At 43.5% G+C, this 20,405-nt stretch overlaps 1 protein-coding gene across 1 annotated transcript; it reads left to right on the forward strand.

Annotated features, from left to right (window-relative positions):
• The first annotated feature begins 2,833 nt into the window (after positions 1-2,833).
• Positions 2,834-14,139, forward strand: LOC119738856 (sulfotransferase family cytosolic 1B member 1-like). Its single transcript, XM_038213825.1, has 6 exons — positions 2,834-3,061; positions 5,493-5,725; positions 6,326-6,449; positions 10,225-10,319; positions 11,946-12,111; positions 13,897-14,139. The coding sequence occupies exons 1-6, from the start codon at positions 2,902-2,904 to the stop codon at positions 14,007-14,009; spliced, it is 891 nt and encodes a 296-aa protein (XP_038069753.1). The 5' UTR covers positions 2,834-2,901; the 3' UTR covers positions 14,010-14,139.
• Positions 14,140-20,405: the final 6,266 nt, after the last annotated feature.

Below are 20,405 nucleotides of genomic sequence, written 5' to 3' on the forward strand. Positions count from 1 at the left end.
AAATAGAATTAAGGATGCAACGCGTCACGCGTCCTGAATCTTCGTTTCAAATGACGTCATTTCCTAGTCCACGTGCATCAGCATTTTGAGCGTCAACTTGCATAACGCGCATCTGCTGCGTCGTATTTCGAACACATTTCGAGCAACAAGCGCGCGTGTTTGGAACACTTTCAACAATGCGCAATGTGTGCTTGTTTGCATAAAATATGCACTTGCAGATCTCCTACAGAGATTGCCGTTATTATGACCTATTGCCGTTTGCAAGTTAGTCGCGCCCTTTATAGACAACCCTATGGAGTTTTTGTACACTACGTTTCGTTTGTCTCAGATTTTGCTGTAACCCCCCCCCCCCAAAAAAATGATACGAGCCCCCTACCCCCACCTATTGATTTTCGGAGGCCTAAGTGTCCGGAGAAAAAAACATCTACATTTCAGCAAGCCTCCCTGCAAACATTTCTGGATCCACCCGTGCTAGCCCCCCTAAAATATAGGCTCCAGAACCGCGCCTGCTTTAAACCAAGTAGCCTAAGCCTTTAAAGGGAATATACAACATTTGCTTTTGCTGTAATTTTCAGAAATGGATGGATTTGGGGGTTATTAATTTAAAGGAAATATTGTTACGCTGACTTGTTTGAAGTTTTGTATTCGTAGATGCTGGGAAAACCAAGAAAAACAATCGAGTTCATGTGGTCTGGTTCCCTGTCCCCATTTAAGATGAAACGGAGCAAATTATAGGCGTCGGGGAATTGTAAGGTCAGGGAACCAGTCTAGCTGGCTTGTACCTGTTCATAGGTGTGTAATCGATTGCAAACAAAATGTGGACTGACTAAATATGGTAATTTGGGGGCAGTATTTGAAGAAAACAACCCAGTTTTTTTTCCAACGCTGGTCGGCCGACCAGCGTTGGAAATTGATACAAAAATACAACTTTTCTTGAAATTTGCAGCACACCAGTTACCATGATTTACAGGATGCTTTAGACTGTCATTCACTTACAGTCCAGTAAGGTATTTCACAATCATTTGGTAGTTTTGTTTTTTGAAGTTTGCAAATGTTGTATATTCCCTTTAAACAATAATTTGGTCAATTACTTTTTGGGTAGCTGCATATGATCTGCACTTCCTTCAAACAAATTAGGCGAACAGAATGAAAAGCCATTATTGAGAAGTCTATGGAATATCCGCTTGCAGACAAGTGTCTATGATAAGGAGCTCGATAAAGACAGCCCACTTGCATACGAGGCAGTTTTTGAGATACCTGAGATAAACTTCCCCAACTGATATTAGGTGGGATGTCAAGACCGAGAAAGTGCAGGTCATAATGTTGGTTCAATTCAATTCAATTCGGGCGATTCACAATGCACTGCGCCACCAAGAATTTGCCACGGAGAATTCATTTTTTTTCCCAGTGCATTATGGGAGATGGTCGGCAAATTCGCAGCGCGGGCTATTTGAAATTGCGAGTCTTTCCGGTCACTTAGTTTCGTAAGCGTATGATTCGAGGATCTGTTTACCCTGTCCTTTTCTTCTTATCAATATGGTGTTTTTTGTAAGGCGGCAGACGCTATATGCTCCAACCTATAACAAATTAGATCAAGTTCTCTTCCTGCCTCGACTCCAGGGGCGCGTGCTCGTTCCTTACACAAACCCCTGGCTGTGATGATGACGTAAATGACGCTGAATGGCTACTCACAGCGTATTGCGCGCGCATTTCGAAGATTGCACGCCGGGCGCCCCCATAATGCGCTCGCGTGCTTTGCACGTAACGTCACGTACGAAAAAAAATTAGGATTCAAAAGTCGCGATGCCTGTACGATATGGATTATGTCAGCCGTGTTTTTTTGTAAAAAAATCCCTGTATCTGTGGTTGTAAAGGCACGAAAGGGGTACGTACATTTAATACAATTTTTTTGCTAATTAATACAACGTCCAAACGTTGTGTTTGAAAGGATTGATTCTTCAAAATCACAACTTTTAACATTTTAAGATGGCGTCGGCACGTAAAACGGATAAACTGCAGCCCTAATTATAATGTACCGTATTTTGGCACTTTTATATCTTTATATTATATATTATTTTATATTTTGGCACTTTTTATCGCGCAAGGCATAATGGGAAACAACATGGCGCTGCAAGATCGTACCCACGGGGCACGAGGTTGGTTCTCTTCTGACTCTCATGCAAATGGACCATGTTTTGTCTGGAAAATGGACTCTCCATGGCAAACTCTTGGTGGCGCACTGCATTGTGAATCGCCCGAATTCAATTCAAACACACATTTATTTCCATACCAAATGAGAAATATAGGGAGATAGAATACACGAATATAAGCAAATGAATAAGGTGTAAGAGGCGAAAATATATATAGGTATGGAGGCATCTTCAAGAAGCCTAGGCTTGTGGGAGTGTCTTGGATGGACTCACGCAGAAAGAAACAAGAGCAAGTACACACAGACATTTGGAACGAGTCACAATTATTTTTGAATTGCGCCCGAAATCAGCATCCGGAATACGTTCGCATTCAGCCGATAGCAGCTACGATCATGCTATACAAAAGTCACGGAGTAGTAATGTTTTGATAGATAATTGCCTCATCTTGTAGTCTTCATCACAAATTAATGTGGCAAAAATCCACCATTGAATCCAAATAATTATGCATGTGCGGTAAAACCTTTGGTTTCGTTTTCAGGAGAGCCAAATGAAATGAGCCATGACTAGCCTTTCATTTGGCTGCGCTGATGATTGCGAGTGAATTATGAACAGCGCCATCACAATGATCAACGGTCACCTGATTGAGCTTATAAAATCAGATAACACACTTCAGTAGACGCATCATAACAAATAGCAGCCTTTGTCCCCAGGGTGTCGAGCAGTAACAAGTAGTGCTTGTGACAGAGTGAACATGGCGGGACCTCTGAAGATGGAAAATTGGGAGAAACTTCTGTACGTTCATAGAGGTGTGACATTTCATTCAAGTTTTATTCCTCCTGATTGCTGGGATGAAATTGAAACTTTTCAAGCCCGCCCATCCGATATATGCGTGGCAGCAGCTATGAGGAGTGGTACGTATAAGCAAAAGCATATTGGTTTAACAACCTTGCATGTACAGGAACATGGGCGTCAATAATTGACCTATCGCGATGAGCTCTGACCATTGATCTCCATCAGCCTCGACTCCAGGGGCGCGTGCTCGTTCCTTACACTAACCCCTGGCTGTGATGATGACGTAAATGACGATGAATGGCTATTCAGAGCGTACTGCGCGGGCATTTCGAAGATTGCACGCCGGGCGCGCCCATTATGCGCTCGCGCTCGCGCTCGCGTGCTTAGCTTTGCAAAAAAAATTATGATTCAAAAGTCGCGATGCCTATACGATATGGATTATGTCAGCCGCGTTTTTCGCTAAAAAAAACCCTGTATCTGTGGTTGTAAAGGCACGAAAGGGGTACGTACATTTAATACAAATCTTTGCTAATTAACACAACGTCCAAACGTTGTGTTTGAAAGGATTGATTCCTCAAAATCACAACTTTTAACATTTTAAAGATGGCATCGGCACGTAAAACGGATAAACTGCAGCCCTAATTATAATATACCGTATTTCGGTATATTTAAATTACACAATTCCAGGGGTGCGTTTTGGTGGTCATAACTAAAAACAGGCTCTGTTGTTTCTCTTTGGTTAATTGCTTTGGGGGTTTGAGTATTGCATTGTCGTGAGTAATTCTCATCCATTTAAAATTCCCGAAGAAATTCGCCGACAAGAAACAACCGAACCAATTCTTGGTTATGACCGCCAAAACGCACCCCAGGGGTTATGATCGCGCAATGCATGGACGGGGGACACAGCTCCGTGGACGGGGGACACAGCGTGCGCGAACTGTACTGTACTGGTTCGTGCGCAAAGTACGCACAACTTCCTGAGTGTGCAAAAGCTATAGCAACCGCGTCTTCGCGAGGGCGTCAGGCGTCGTCGGCGCGCGAATACATTCGAATTCAACTTGCAATGGTCTCCGAGACTAATCTCCGCCTCCAACTTCTTTGGGGACATTCGGAATACGCAGTGGATGGATCGGGAACCAGTCTAGATCATTCCAAACTCTCCTTTTTTGGCCGTTGATGGGGTACTTGTGCACGGAGCGGATAGAGTCACGTTAACGGAGCTTGTCCAATTACACCACAGATACAGAATAAAAAGACGGACGCGGAACGCGCAACATCTGAGAAAAACACAACTTATCGTACAAAAATTCCATAGGGTTGTCTAAAGGGTGTGGCTACCTCGCAAACGGCGATAGGTCAATCGGTGGGGGACGGGCGAAATGCCCCTCCCCACTTCTTAAAATTGTTGGACATCACATTATTTGTCCCCTCCCTCCTCCCACTTTTTTTTTCTCGCCCCGAATAAAAACGGTAGGCCTATATTTCATTCAAACTGATTCATTTTCGGTAATACATAGAGCCTTAAGGAAATAATTCCATCCAAACTTGAAAAGAATTTTTAAATGTTTATCAAAACATCAACACCGAAACCTACATTGCATTGGTTCGTGCACGTACATGAAGACCCAGTTTGATCAATACGTGCTATAGCGCTGTCGGGCCGGACAAGTTCAATACTATCTCACCTGTGCATTATTGCGAACGATTAAATCTAGTACAGTGGATCCCACAAGAATTAGGAATAGTTCATTTTTTTAATGGAGTAGAGCCTTCAATACACTGATTTCATGCAGCAGCAACATACATCAGAGGCAATGACGGGACCATCTGATCTTGTTATCTTTTACGACTGCACTTGGGACAATGGGGGATTTGTGATAACAATAACCCGAGGACCTGAGTTAAGTCCTCGGGAGTTTTTCGTGTACAAACCTTGTGGGAGATGTTGAGAAAATGTGCAGACAATGGAAACAAAAGAAGGGAACAATAGGAGGTCCTCATATTATGATAACACGACTGGGTGTAGGGGGTAGTAGTGGACCTTGAACAAAAGAGGACAATTGGGTCCACGATTGACCGAAGGTCCACTTTTGAGGTGTGTGGACAAAACATATGGAAGTATACACAAAATAGGGGCAATAGCAGGTCCACCATTGAAGGTGTTTACAAAGGTGTACATGTACAGGGTTCCTTATTGGGTACAAATCACAATGGAACAATATAACCCATAAGGAAGTCTTTAGAAATCAATCTACCCCACAAGTGTAAAGGCTATGGAGTTCGAGATATTCAAATTGTGGACGTTGAACAATAGAGGACGATAGGGTCCACAATAGACCGAAGGTCCACGATTGACGATCGTGTACAAAACATATAGGAGGTCTTCCTAAAAACTACGCAGACTGCGCAGACAGCTACAGCTGTTGGCAGCACTTCCGGATGAAATTTTCGCACAGGTTAAATCATTTTGGTATATTTTTTTTCAAGTAACGTGTTAGCTCATCAGCATCTATTTTACAACCCAGCTGCCGATCCTCTTTTTCCCCCCAGGTACACACTGGATGCTACGCATTATCAACCTCATCTTGGGAACCGACTCTCAATCTCTCACCTCTCCGATTTTCGAAGCAGTATTGATATCTGCTGTGACAAATCCCGACGCGCCACGACGTATGGGTTACCAGGTGGTAGCAGAACTGCCGACCGATCGCCCAAGGGTCCTGTACACTCATCTCCCAGCTACGCACGTGCCAAAGTCATTCTGGAACACCGATGGAGTCAAGGTACCTGACGAGTATTACTCATATCCTTGCAACCTCGTTCCCCATGGGTACGATCGTGCTGCGCCATGTTGTTTCCCATCATGCCTTGCGCGATCTTGTTAGTAAGGAACGCCCACGCGCCCATGGAGTCGAGGCTGCTATCCCTGTGAACGTTTTGTGAGTTTTAGTTTCGCTGCGTGAGTATAGCTCAACGGGCCAGGAATCCTCTTTTTCATGAACTATGATTGTGAAGTAGATTTGACATGAAAGACGTACCCAGTGGCATAACTAGGGTTGAACTTCTGAGGGGAACGTGGGGGTGCACACATTTTTCATAAAGTTGTGAAAAATCATACTTCTGTTCAATTCAAGATTTTAAATGGGGCATGTCCACCCCCCGTAGTAACGCCTGAGCCTGACCCGAGTCAAATGAGAAAATACCCCGTACGACTGCATTTACTATTCGAAAATGTGTTCATTCATGTCTCGATAAAAAAAATGACTTTTTATGGCTAGAAAGATAACACTTCCAAAAGAAATCACGATTTTCATCTGAAACTTGATAACCGTAGTGACAGTTCATCTTTGAAGAACGATTCCTCTTTCTGAACCATTGCCTAGATAATCTACGTGATACGAAACCCAATCGACGTCATAAAATCTGGATTCAAATTGGATTCGAACATCTTCAGCGATTTCCCACCGTTTTCTACATATTTGAAAATGACTTTTGATCCCAAACAGGGTAAGTAAAACAGTAATACTTCAGTATGATTTTTTTTTAAAGGGCGATGTCATGCTTCGCCTCGACCGTTGCGCGGCGGGGGAGGCGGCTTCGCCAGTCAGTCAGTCAGTCAGACAAACATTCACTTTTCATAGGCAAACACTGATACCGTGTTCAGACTACTTGTTGTTGCGGCGCTATTGTCATACGTTTGTCGTCTGTGCTAGACCATTGCATATTACTTTTGTTGATATTGTTACATGTGTCAAAGTGGGGACCGATTCTACTAGCAAATACTACTTACCCGTAGAGTATTGCTACATTATGCATATTACATAGAGGGCGATAGCCATTCACTAAGATGTACTGCCCAAAGTGCCCACAGCGGGTGGTGGGCAATGTAAGGGTAAGTATTCGCTAGTAGAATCGGCCCACACTTCTGTGGGGGAATTCTACTGCGCTCAACGTACCTGTAGAGTATCGCTACTGCAGAATAGCACCGTTGTGCGTGGGTGGGTTTGCGTACGAGATGAGAGTGCACGATGAAGGTGGGCCGCAATGAAGCGTGAGCCCTGAGCCAACATGATTAAAACCACTTATGGTAAACCTGAGGAATCGGCTCTCACCTTAATGGGATAAGCCGTCACTGGTCGGTACTGCAGGGCGCCAGCGGAGGAGGAACCGGATCCGGTTGCACCGCTGGGGAGAGTAGAGAGGGCTGCGCGACCGGTTCTGCCGTCTGCCTGCAGCACATCCCTGAGATACAGGAGGTGAAGGTGTTGGAGGATTTTCAACATGCCGCTTGTATGATTTCCGCATGGAGTACTCCTTGAAGAAGGCCCACGAGGTCGCCACGCTCCGAACTTCGTGGGCGTTGTCCAGGGTAGGCTGGTCAGACGATATCAGTCGTATGGCCGTCACGACCCATCGTATCGCGGGATGCTGGACGATGCGGTGAAATCGTGGTTATGAACGAACAGAGCCTGGTGGTCACCGCGGATCAGTGCAGTCCAATGGAGGTACCACTTGAGGGCCCGGACAGGGCACCAGAGCTTGTCTTCTGGAACAGAGGAGTTTAAGTCAGGAATAAAAAAAATATCAAGCGGGGAGAATATCGCCGACTGGTTCTTTGTGAGGAAAGAGCCATGAGGGATCTGGCGGACCCCACCGGGCTTCCAACGGTCCTTGATATAATGGTCAGCCGTCGCGTGCTTGCAAGACCCGCCCATGATGACGGTAGAGTGTACATTGGGGGGGGGGGGGAGTCGTGAAACATTACATGCCTCAGAGGAGGTGAGTGAGGGCGGTGCAATCGAATATCGAAGAACCCTCCCAGAAACCTGGATGAACAGCCGCAATTGCGGAGCGATATTTCTTGACAGTGCGAACCTCAAGACCCCACTGGATGAGATGGCAAAGAAAAAAGAGTTGTAAGGAAGGGATCCACCGCACACCGTCTGCACCATACAAATGTTGTAATCGGCTCGCGTTAACAGTTCGGGTCGACTGCACTGTCATCGACTTCGGGCCGCGATGGCGGCAGCCTCTTGAGAAAGCCCAGCGTATCTGAAGGAACGCTGGACATCGGCCAGCACGTCAGGTGGAGGCTCACCGGATCGGGCTGAAGCAGGCCCGACTGAGAGGCTGACGAAGAGTGTCTGGCCGTTGTAGGTGGATGAGTGGGACATAGTAGAGAAGGCTGACAAGTCGTGGAAGCCACAGTTGTCGAGGCCAAAAAGGGGCAATCGGAGGACCGTCATGCATGGGTCCTGCTCAATTTTCCCGAGTACTTTGGGAAGTATATATAGGAGATCGGTGGAAAAGTGTAGGCAGACAGGTTGCCCCACGCGAATGAAAAGGTGTCAGTTCGCCACGCCTGGGGCTCCGGGGATCTGGAACAGTACACCGAGAGCTGGCGGTTGAGTACTGTTGCGACACCCTGATCGATGTGCGGTGAGATCCAACTGTTAGAAGATTGTCCGCGCGACCGAGGTTGGGAGCGTCCACTCTGCGGGGCGAATGCGGTCCGGGGGAGAGAGCATCGTGTTGAACGTGTCCACCAGATGGACCGCTCTGAGAGAGATGGCATGCCGGCGACACCAATGCAGTAGTTGTCATGTGAGTAGGCATATACTTGGGGAATGTGTCCCGCCTTGTCGGTTGATGTAACTGTGACACAGTCGTGTTGTCGTAGAGGGATGAAAACAGATTTACCAGGCAGCCCCATGCTTTGAAAGCGGTGAAGGGCGTTGAATACTGTCAGTTCAAGAAAGTTGATGTGCTGGGTGGTCTCTGCTAAAGTCAATGAACCCGCCATTTGGTGAGATTTCATCACCGCGCCCCAACCCAGCAGAAACGCATCTGTCGTAATGGTCACGGTTGGATCCCAAACAGGGTTGGATCCACCACCGGCGATGTGGCTGGATATGCAGTGAACACGGTACCACCTGGGATACTGGGTGGGACCATGGACGTAACATTTGCCAGGAGGCTGAGGAATCGCAACCAAACCAACGTTGGAGCTTTGGTTGTTATACCAGAGGGAATTAGCGCAATTAGAGGAGGGAATTAGCGCAATGACAAACATTGGCGACTGTGTCGGGTAAGCCGTGCCCCGTTGAAGACCGAGGACGGCATCTAGATAAGTAGGACAGTTGACAGGATTGGCTTGGATTTGGACTCGTTGATGTGGAAACCCAGGCCCTCGGCAAGGGAGTGGGTCTGGCGGACTGCGGACGTGAGCAGCTGATGCCCACAATTCGTCGATGAAGAGCCAATCGTCGAGGTACATTAACACCTGTAGGCCTTGACAATGGAGGGCACTGGCCGGCGTCTTCACAATTCTAGTGAAGACCTGAGGGGCCTTGGAACTCGTTTGTGGTGCCTTCGTAGAAAAGCCGAAGGAGCCTGGTGTGGTTGGGTGGTTTAGAACGTGGAAATATGCGTCCGTGAGATCCAGGAAGGCGGCAAAGCAAGGGACCGGAGGAGAGTCGAGGACAACTCTGACTGTGTCTATACGAAACGGTTTTATGAAGCGGTTGGGGGGCCGCAGATTCAAGATCGGGCTCCACAACAGACTGTGCGTCCTTTTTGGGGGGGACCACGAACTGACACTCCAGTTGCGCGTGAGTGCGCTGCACGCGCGCGTATTTACAGAACCAGGATATTTTGGCCGGAAGTGACATCCGCCACAATGCGGCACTTTTAGAGCGCACCCTGTAGGCCTACATTTTCGGTTTTACGAACTGACACTGACCTTAATTTCACCAATTAAAAAGCTTTTTAATTAATTTTGTGTGTAAGCACACAAGTAAACGGATGGATTCGTGTAAAACCTTTCAAACCGTTTTTCTCTGTTCTGTATTGCCGCATTATGCTTGGGTCAATTGGGTGTCATTTCGTGAAAACGAAAATCTTCCTCAGTATTTGCACCAGTGTACGTGTCCGATGCGCGCGCACTACCGGGTGTCAGTTCGTGAAACCGAAATTGTTGATAATTTGGTATTCACGAACTGACACCTACACGCGTGAGTGTCAGTTCGTTGTGCCGATGACGATTTGTCTATTTGTCGATAGTGAACAAAAGGAATGCTCACTACCTCCTCATCGTAGATGACTTATCCGCTGTTTCGCTTTGACTTACCGAGATAATTTAAAGGACGTTACCATTTTCTCTAAATTGTCATAGGCTATGTTTCCGAGTTACTTTTTATCTCAAAATATATTTTTTGAAAAGTTACAATTGATTAAAAAAACAATACATTTTAATACCCCTTGCATTTTTTCACCAAACCAGCACATATGGGTACTTGGATAAATCATGCTAGAAGTTTTTGGGAGAGACGAAATCACAAAAATGTGCTCTTCGTTTACTATGAAGACCTTAAAGAGGTAAGCTGTATACTTCACGTGTTATATAAGAATTATAGTCATGTATTAGATATCTCCAATGACAATTTTTCTCGACAGGATTGAGATCAGGGTGACCGTAAGATCAGAGCCAAATTCTGCTAAATGCACATCAAAAATCTGTCAGATTTATCAAAAATCTGCCAAATTCCCAAGAATTACTCGAAATACACTATAAACACTTATAATTAAAGTTCAAAGTACATAATAAACAATCTAGTCACATAAAGATGTTGTGAAATTATTAATAAATTTCGGGCAAAGCGTGGATCCGGCCACGACGAAGTCCGTAAACCCAGTGAACCTCGGCACCTAGACCAGCCAACCTGTTCCATTATACAGGGGTTTGTTTGAAAGGATTGAAGCTTTTTAAACGAATGTACAATTTTTTGTTCAAATTTGCTGTTATTCTGTCAAATAACCATTTTTGCGGAATTCTGCCATAAATCTGTCCAAAAAATCCATTCTGTCAAATTTTCTGTCAAACTCGTGTTTTAACAAAAATTCTGTCAAAGTTAGCCGAAAGTCGGCTAAAACGGTCACCCTGATTGAGATCCAGCAGCACATGAAGGATAAGGCCGGTGTGTAGACGGTAATTTTGTGCCCCGGTAAAGCTGTCCGGGGAACAGATTTACCTAGGTCAAAGTGTTCCCCAGCCCGTTAATTTGTTCCCCTCCATTTCTCACGATTCTTATACGAGTTTGAAAAAACCCAAGAATTTAATATAATAGACTTACTGAAATCAATGTGTTCAAGACAGCTTCCTGCCCTCCACAGATCCAGTGGCGGATGGGGGTGCCTATCCCCACCAAACAAAACAAAACAAAAAACACCATGGTCAGTCGCTGACTAACATTATACTGGTAGAATGGGGCCTAATTAATAAACAGAATGCACAAAGTTCCTAAATGTATTCTCAAATTGCCTTAGAATGCTGGAGAGAGCATGCATGGTAGATTTAAAAAATAAAAATACACCCTTCGCCGAATAGTCTGAGTATCACCCGTTATCCACGGAGCCCATAACGTCTGATATGTCTAAGCATGCAGATTTATGCGATCCCATGCCTCAGATAATCGGAGTCGATTTTACTAAACCATGACGTCATTCCAACATCAGGACTCAATGTTTGATTGGTCAATTCGAATGCAATGGTTTGTAATACAACAACGGCCGGGCGCGCGTATCGCGTAACATAATACAGAGCGCGTGACCACAGCCTTTGTTGCTGTGTCTAGATTTTTTATCCTTGCCTATGACGCGACAACAGGTGAATGACCGAAGACCCGAAATAGAAAGCGCCCACTGATTGGTCAAAATCTACATGTCAACTGGCGGTTGTCTTGCATAATTAATCAGCGAATCTGCTCAAATATCATAGACCATGGCTCCGCCATAGTCTATTTCATAGACTACTCGCCGTCACGGAGTGAATAAAACCATTTTACATCCGGGGAAAAAAACAGCTAACGCAAATATCCGGCTGTCAACGTACATAATAATATTCGGAAAACGTCAGACTTTTTCGGAAACGGGCAGGATCTCCTCAGATGATAATTGTACCTTTGAAGTATTGCATTTTGTATCAATATCCTAATTTTCGCCCAGAGTTTCCAACCAACCGTTGCCTCGATAGCAAACTTCCTGGAACGCCCTCTTTCGCAAGGACAACTCGACTGGGTTCAGGAGCGGTCTACCCTTGAGGTCATGAGAGCTATTCAAGCTCAGTGTCCACCGAACAAAGGCACTGGTTTGGAGACTATCATAGACAGAGGTACGAAAGCCCCGTATTTGAAATGGGGCTCAGATTCCTCTACAGTTTGTCCCCAAAAAGTGTCCGTCTGACTATTTCTAAAATAACTATAAAACTATGCATTCAATATTGATTTTTTTCCAGATACTCCTGATCCTTGGCCTCAAGTTCAGTGATGCGTGACTGAAATAAAATAAAACTCATAAAGGGTTTTAAGGAGTATCTGCACAATCAAAAAAAAATTCAAAATCTACTTCATGATTTTGTAGTTATTTAACAAAAAAAAAAAAAAAAATGTTTTTGAGGACATACTGTATAAATACTGCACTGTAATCTAAATAGGAAGGGAACATATTTTGCTTGCGGTGGAATAGAGACTGTTTTACGATTCATTTTTGGTTCGGAAGTAATTTTTGGTTCACAGTAATGTCGCTAGGAAAAGGCAGTTGGGCTTTCCTAGCCTAAATGTCAAATTTCCATATATTTTTCGGGGGGGGGGGGGGTTGAAATCTTAAGGATTTTGTTTTTGGCATATCAGGACCGGGGGAGGACAATACCCCAGGCCTCTCCCCCCCCCCCCCCCCCAAATGTTTTCTAATAGCTCTGGAACGCATTGTCAGAAGATCTTGTTTGCAGTCAAAACATCGTGTGATTGTTTGTTGAAAGTTTGATGTCGTAATGGATGCGTTTGTTTTCGTTTTGTGTGTCTGCCTGAGTCTGTTTGTCAGGCATCATCATCATGTCGCCCGCAGGCGGGATCCCCTGCGGCGTTTCCAATCCTCTCTATCCTTTATACAAGCAGCCAACTCTGTTGTGGTCTCAGTCCCGGCATCTCTCCTCAGAACCCCGACATAGCTCGTCCTCTGTCTTCCCCTCCGCTTCACCCCATGTCTTTGTTTGTCTCGGTCAGTCCGTCAGCTTGTCCATCTGTGTCTATCTGCTGGTCAGTTGGTCGGTCGGTTCAGTGTTTGTCTGGCTGCCCTGTGTGTGTTTTTAGTTCATCTTTATCTATGAATCTGTCCCATGGTCTGCTGTTCGTGTGTTTGTCTATTGTCAGTTGTTCGTTTGTTTTTGTTGGCTTTTAAATATTATGGGTCAAGAGTTTTTAGTACATTCACTTATGTACCCAATGTTACTTTACAAGTGTACTTTGTTTAAATGTTAGGTTTAATTGTTTGAATTTATCCTTTTCACTCCGTGTAATTTTGCAATGTCAGCCTTGTGGCTGCCTGTTTCAAATTTTTAATAAACCAGAATAATAATAAAAAAGTGATGTATTTTTGTACATGGAAAGTATCAGCAAATATATGTATAGGGTTATATGCATTTGAATACCTAGTAAAACCCTTTCAAAATTTAAAGTTCCTTTCTTATCTTGACATTCTAACATTAGTAAACCGAACTTGATCAATTACTGTCTATGTTCTTTTTATATCTGGTCTGCATTGTGTAACTCAGATGAACTGATAGTTGCACATGGAAAAACATTTCTATATCAACTGTAGCCTATACTGAATACATGTATCACTAGGGGTTAAAGTCCCTATTAAGTTTCATATTGACCCATCGCCGTTTGCGAGTTAGCCACGCCCCTTAGACAACCCTATGGAATTTGTGTGTGTTCAGTTTCGTTCATCTCAGATTGTACACGTTCCACGTCCATTCCGTATATATGTAATTTTGCAATGTCAGCCTTGTGGCTGCCTGTTTCAAATTTTTAATAAACCAGAATGATAATAAAAAAAGTGATGTATTTTTGTACATGAAAAGTATCAGCAACTGTTTCATCTTTCCTCCCGTTTACAGGTCTGAGCAATGAAGCGATCAAAGAGTGTTCCGATGAGGACGTAGCCCTCGTGAAATCTCAGCTCCAGAAGTTGGCTGACACCGACATTAGATACCTGAAAGAAATCCAGTAAAACTAATCGACACCTGAAAGAAATCCTGTAAAGTTAATCGACACCAATATTTGTTTACAGAGAAATCAATCAAAATCAAGGTTTGCGATTTGTCTTCTTACCGAATCGGTACAAGCCATGAGCGTCGCGAGGGGGGGGGGGGGCATTCCCCCTATGGAAAACCAAAAAAGGAAAAAAAAAAGGAAAATGAGGTGCGAAGCCATATTGCTGTTAATTTGATGGGGGGGGGTAAAAAACGGTAAAAAAAAACAACTCAATCAAAAAAATTGTTTTTCAGTGTTTCTTACATCAAAAGTATGCAGACATTATGTACGTGTAGGTATTTTACAGAATTTTAAACTAAAATTGTTTCAGTAATAAAACAACTGTATTTAAAGCGTATTCGATCTTAGACTCTGAAAGCTGTCGAAAGTATGACTGATTTAACTAATCATGATTAAAAAGCAAAATAACGTGAATATGGAACAATGCATAATTCTGATTTGTTTCATCATAATTTCGATTGTTTAAAGCCAATATTCGATTGTATTCAGTAAAGTGATTGGACGCACAGTACAACTTATTCATAGGCCTGTTGTTTAGCTTGGACATTGTTGTTATTTTGATTTTGCACTCAAAGGAATTTCCAACATGTCAAGTTCTTTTTTGCTGATTAAAAATTAAATAAACAATTCCTCCATCAGAATGTCCTTTTCCTTATATCAGTTTTCTTTTTTCTCAGTAAGAAGTGGACTGAATCTGAACATGTCTTGGTATCGAGTGTTATACAACGGGAACTTGGTGGGAGTTGAAAATAAAACTACATGTGTACAATGTACATTCATTGACAACAGTATTTTAACAATGACCCGACCCAAAATTATCAACCGCGAGTGATGAATCCACAATTAGTTTTTCCTTTTAATCGCGGGACGACATTGTTTGCCATAAAAGTGATGATTTGTCCTCTTTTTTTTTTAAACAGTCCATTCCCTTTTATGCAAACCCAGCAGGGCTTGCCCGAAATGTTTGATTTATCTGAATCGTGTATTATCAGGAGTACTGGTCACATGCAATACGTAAATGCACAGACGGAACTAAGGCTTATTTATTGTATGTCGACTATAAACAGACTTTTGTTAAAAGAGAATTGTATGCCTGAATACCCGTACCCGGTCCCGGTGTTTTTGTTCTTGTAAAGTTGTCTGTTTCTTGTTTTTTTTTTAATATCTTTTCAGATACTACTGCAGTGGCGCACCCAAGGGGGGGGGGGCCTCGGGAGGCTCGAGCCCCCCCCCCCCCCCCGAGGTTGTCAATTTGTTATTTTTTAATGTTAAATCCACGATTTAACCTTGTGATATGTATGTGGCCTATTTTCGAGTAGTATAATAGGGGTGTCAGTGGCGCCACCAACGTCAAAATAGTCCTTTCCCTCCCCCCCCCCCCCACACACACACACACACACCCACCCACCCATACTTGTTTCACATGACTAGTGTGGACTTTCCATTGCTTTCGTGTAGTTAAGAAAAACCAGTGAAAAAACTCATTTTTCTCAAACTGTGAAAACTCTTTCAACCCAATTTTTTTTCTATGATTCCCTTTAGTGTTTCTCTTCATTCTGCTACAGATAAACCTAACCCAAAAATGTCTCTAAACCTGTTTTCCAGAAATGGGAGACACTGTGTGGACGTGGGCAAGTCCACACAACGTCGGTGCTACCTACATTATGTGGACGTCTTTTGTTCGGAAGTCCACACTGCGTATGTAAGACAAGCTCACCCACCCACACCCACCCACACACACAACACTTTTTTTCTGCGGCCAAAAATTTTGGGCAAATTTATTTTTAAAAAATTTTACTTCTAAAAAAAATTTGTTTTGAGAATTTTTTTTTGAGCCCCCAAAAAACAAATCCTGGTTGAGAGGGGTTCTGTTCCCCCTTGGAGTTGTCTATGTGCATAATGCATTATGGGTCACCGACCGGATGTCCACCCTGCCAATTATCATTGGAAATCACCGCCCTTTTTACGTTCCATGAAGAATTAACGCCAACTGTGTATGAACAAAATTTCACTCCAAAGCCACCTACATGTATTTCCCACACTGAAGCTTCTCTTATTATCATTACATTTACATAAAAACGTCAAATTTGAGGATTTCTTTTAAGTTGCCCAACAAAACTCAGTACAATGTATTAACGAATACAATAATTTCGAATACAAAAATATATGTATAGGGTTATATGCATTTGAATACGTGGTAAAACCCTTTCAAAATTTAGAGTTCATTCTTATCTTGACATTCTAAAATTAGTAAACCGAACTTGATCAATTACTGTCTATGTTCTTTTTATATCTGGTCTGCATTGTGTAACTCAGACGAACTGATAGTTGTACAATGGAGAAACATTTCCATGCATCAACTAAAGGTTGAAGTCCCTGTTAAGTTGCATGATATTTGTTCATGACTTTGTTCCCAATTCCTGTATCTACTGACCTTACTTCCACTTCGGGGGTTCAACACCCCTCCCCCCCCCCCCTCCAGCCACATTGCCTCAGTCTGAGTGATTGGGAGGGAGGGGGATCACCAAAACCTGAAGTGGAATACTGTATCTTCTGGCTTATGGGAATGGACACACAAACGTAGCATGTCTTTGTGTGCTGCAAGTTGCATCCATGTAAACAGTTTGGGTGTAAACAGCGGCGGGGGCATGGGGGAAACCCCCCCCAAAAAAAAAAATTGTCGCCTCCAGTCCCCCCCCCCCCCCCACTTGAAATTGGCCTTCCCTTATTTTAACATCCAACCCCCCCCCCCCCCCCCCCCCCCATATGGTGAGAACACTAGCTACGCCCGCTAGGTGTAACACGATTGGTGTAACACAATGCACATTAATTGAAAACAGGAATTTTGGCCTTTAACTGGGCTACAAATGCTTTCTTTTAGATTGTGTGAATTTAAAACAGCACCTCAAATCTCAAATTGAGCAATACCATTTTACAGTTGAAGATTGTGCCTAAAAATCTTGCCATCTGCTGCTATAAAACACTATTCATAAATACCTCAGACAGTTTAGCTATTCCTATTGGTCGAGAGCCCGTCACGTGGCCGGTATTAAACGGATGATAAAGACATGGCTAGCTGGTCTTAAACACTTTTCCAGTGTCACAATAAAATGTGGACTCCTAAAAATCCAGTGCCTCTTACCGTTTCATTGGTTGAACGTTCACAATCCTCACGTAGGCATGCGCAACACTACAAGCGAGTCAGAATTTTATAGTTCTAAATTCAAAACGCAACGCCCCAGGTGCGTTCTGCGTAACATCGCGCAGAACATGTTACGCGCGCGTCAATCTCCATAAAAGGGTTGTTTACATCTTACTCGCCAGCTGAACACTCCATTATTTTGCTAGAAGGATGTTTCAAAAAGCATGAAGTGAACTTGTTGAACAAAATCGGGATTTTTTTGAACGAATTATTTGAATTTTTTTTACGGAAAAGGTATTTATGAATGGGAATAAATATGTGCTCGGTCGGTATTTATCACTCCGTTTAATACCGCTTAGAGTCTGGGTGCTGATAATTACCCTCGCCTCCGGCTCGGGTAATTATCAGCACCCAGACTCTAAGCGGTATTAAACGAGTGATAAAAACCTCCGGAGCACACATTTATTCCCTTAATAGTACACAGTAACATTCACTGAATACATGTAGCACATAGTACAACAAATAATAAATACATGCAACGCGTCACGCGTCGTGAATCTTCGTTTCAAATGACGTCATTTCCTAGTCCACGTGCATCAGCATTTTGAGCGTCAACTTGCATAACGCGCATCTGCTGCGTCGTATATCGAACACATTTCGAGCAACAAGCGCGCGTGTTATGAACATTTTCAACACTGCGCAATGTGTGCTTGTTTGCGTAAAATATGCACTTGCAGTTCTCCTACACAGATGGCCGTTGTCATTTGTATGACCGATCGCCGTTTGCGAGTTAGTTACGCCCATTGATCTCCATATACTGTGTATATGGAGATCAATGGTCACGCCCCTTTATAGACAACCCTATGGAGTTTTTGTACACTAATAGTTTTGTTTGTCTCAGATTTTGCTGTAGCGCCCCCCCCCCCAAAAAAATGGTACGAGCCCCCCCCCCCCCCCCCCCCCCGAGGTTGTCAATTTGTTATTTTTTAATGTTAAATCCACGATTTAACCTTGGTGATATGTATGTGGCCTATTTTCGAGTAGTATAATAGGGGTGTCAGTGGCGCCACCAACGTCAAAATAGTCCTTTCCCTCCCCCCCCCCCCCCCCCACACACACACACACACACACACACACCATACTTGTTTCACATGACTAGTGTGGACTTTCCATTGCTTTCGTGTAGTTAAGAAAAACCAGTGAAAAAACTCATTTTTCTCAAACTGTGAAAACTCTTTCAACCCAATTTTTTTTCTATGATTCCCTTTAGTGTTTCTCTTCATTCTGCTACGGATAAACCTAACCCAAAAATGCCTCTAAACCTGTTTTCCAGAAATGGGGAACACTGTGTGGACGTGGGGTAAGTCCACACAACGTCGGTGCTACCTACATTATGTGGACGTCTTTTGTTCGGAAGTCCACACTGCGTATGTAAGACAAACTCACCCACACCCACCCACCCACCCACCCACCCATACTTGTTTCACATGACTAGTGTGGACTTTCCATTGCTTTCGTGTAGTTAAGAAAAACCAGTGAAAAAACTCATTTTTCTCAAACTGTGAAAACTCTTTCAACCCAATTTTTTTTCTATGATTCCCTTTAGTGTTTCTCTTCATTCTGCTACAGATAAACCTAACCCAAAATGTCCTCTAAACCTGTTTTCCAGAAATGGGGAGAACACTGTGTGGACGTGGGCAAGTCCACACAACGTCGCTGCTACCTACATTATGTGGACGTCTTTTGTTCGGAAGTCCACACTGCGTATGTAAGACAAGCTCACCCACCCACACCCACCCACACACACAAACACTTTTTTTCTGCGGCCAAAATTTTGGGCAAATTTATTTTTAAAAAATTTTACTTCTAAAAAAAATTTGTTTTGAGAATTTTTTTTTGAGCCCCCAAAAAACAAATCCTGGTTGAGAGGGGTTCTGTTCCCCCTTGGAGTTGTCTATGTGCATAATGCATTATGGGTCACCGACCGGATGTCCACCCTGCCAATTATCATTGGAAATCACCGCCCTTTTTACGTTCCATGAAGAATTAACGCCAACTGTGTATGAACAAAATTTCACTCCAAAGCCACCTACATGTATTTCCCACACTGAAGCTTCTCTTATTATCATTACATTTACATAAAAACGTCAAATTTGAGGATTTCTTTTAAGTTGCCCAACAAAACTCAGTACAATGTATTAACGAATACAATAATTTCGAATACAAAAATATATGTATAGGGTTATATGCATTTGAATACGTGGTAAAACCCTTTCAAAATTTAGAGTTCATTCTTATCTTGACATTCTAAAATTAGTAAACCGAACTTGATCAATTACTGTCTATGTTCTTTTTATATCTGGTCTGCATTGTGTAACTCAGACGAACTGATAGTTGTACAATGGAGAAACATTTCCATGCATCAACTAAAGGTTGAAGTCCCTGTTAAGTTGCATGATATTTGTTCATGACTTTGTTCCCAATTCCTGTATCTACTGACCTTACTTCCACTTCGGGGGTTCAACACCCCTCCCCCCCCCCCCCCCCCCCCTCCAGCCACATTGCCTCAGTCTGAGTGATTGGGAGGGAGGGGGATCACCAAAACCTGAAGTGGAATACTGTATCTTCTGGCTTATGGGAATGGACACACAAACGTAGCATGTCTTTGTGTGCTGCAAGTTGCATCCATGTAAACAGTTTGGGTGTAAACAGCGGCGGGGGCATGGGGGAAACCCCCCCCCCCCAAAAAAAAAAAATTGTCGCCTCCAGTCCCCCCCCCCACTTGAAATTGGCCTTCCCTTATTTTAACATCCAACCCCCCCCTCCCCCATATGGTGAGAACACTAGCTACGCCCGCTAGGTGTAACACGATTGGTGTAACACAATGCACATTAATTGAAAACAGGAATTTTGGCCTTTAACTGGGCTACAAATGCTTTCTTTTAGATTGTGTGAATTTAAAACAGCACCTCAAATCTCAAATTGAGCAATACCATTTTACAGTTGAAGATTGTGCCTAAAAATCTTGCCATCTACTGCTATAAAACACTATTCATAAATACCTCAGACAGTTTAGCTATTCCTATTGGTCGAGAGCCCGTCACGTGGCCGGTATTAAACGGATGATAAAGACATGGCTAGCTGGTCTTAAACACTTTTCCAGTGTCACAATAAAATGTGGACTCCTAAAAATCCAGTGCCTCTTACCGT

Source organism: Patiria miniata, unplaced genomic scaffold (genome assembly GCF_015706575.1).
Source record: "Patiria miniata isolate m_02_andy unplaced genomic scaffold, ASM1570657v1 HiC_scaffold_3, whole genome shotgun sequence".
Lineage (NCBI taxonomy): Eukaryota > Metazoa > Echinodermata > Asteroidea > Valvatida > Asterinidae > Patiria > Patiria miniata.

Excerpts from the sequence above, each read along its gene's own strand:
- LOC119738856 (XM_038213825.1), top strand. The coding sequence starts at position 2,902 with ATGGCGGGACCTCTGAAGATGGAAAATTGGGAGAAACTTCTGTACGTT. Across the intron at positions 6,450-10,224 it reads GACTTTTGATCCCAAACAGG|CACATATGGGTACTTGGATA; the intron begins GTAAGTAAAACA and ends TCACCAAACCAG. Across the intron at positions 12,112-13,896 it reads GGAGACTATCATAGACAGAG|GTCTGAGCAATGAAGCGATC; the intron begins GTACGAAAGCCC and ends TCCCGTTTACAG.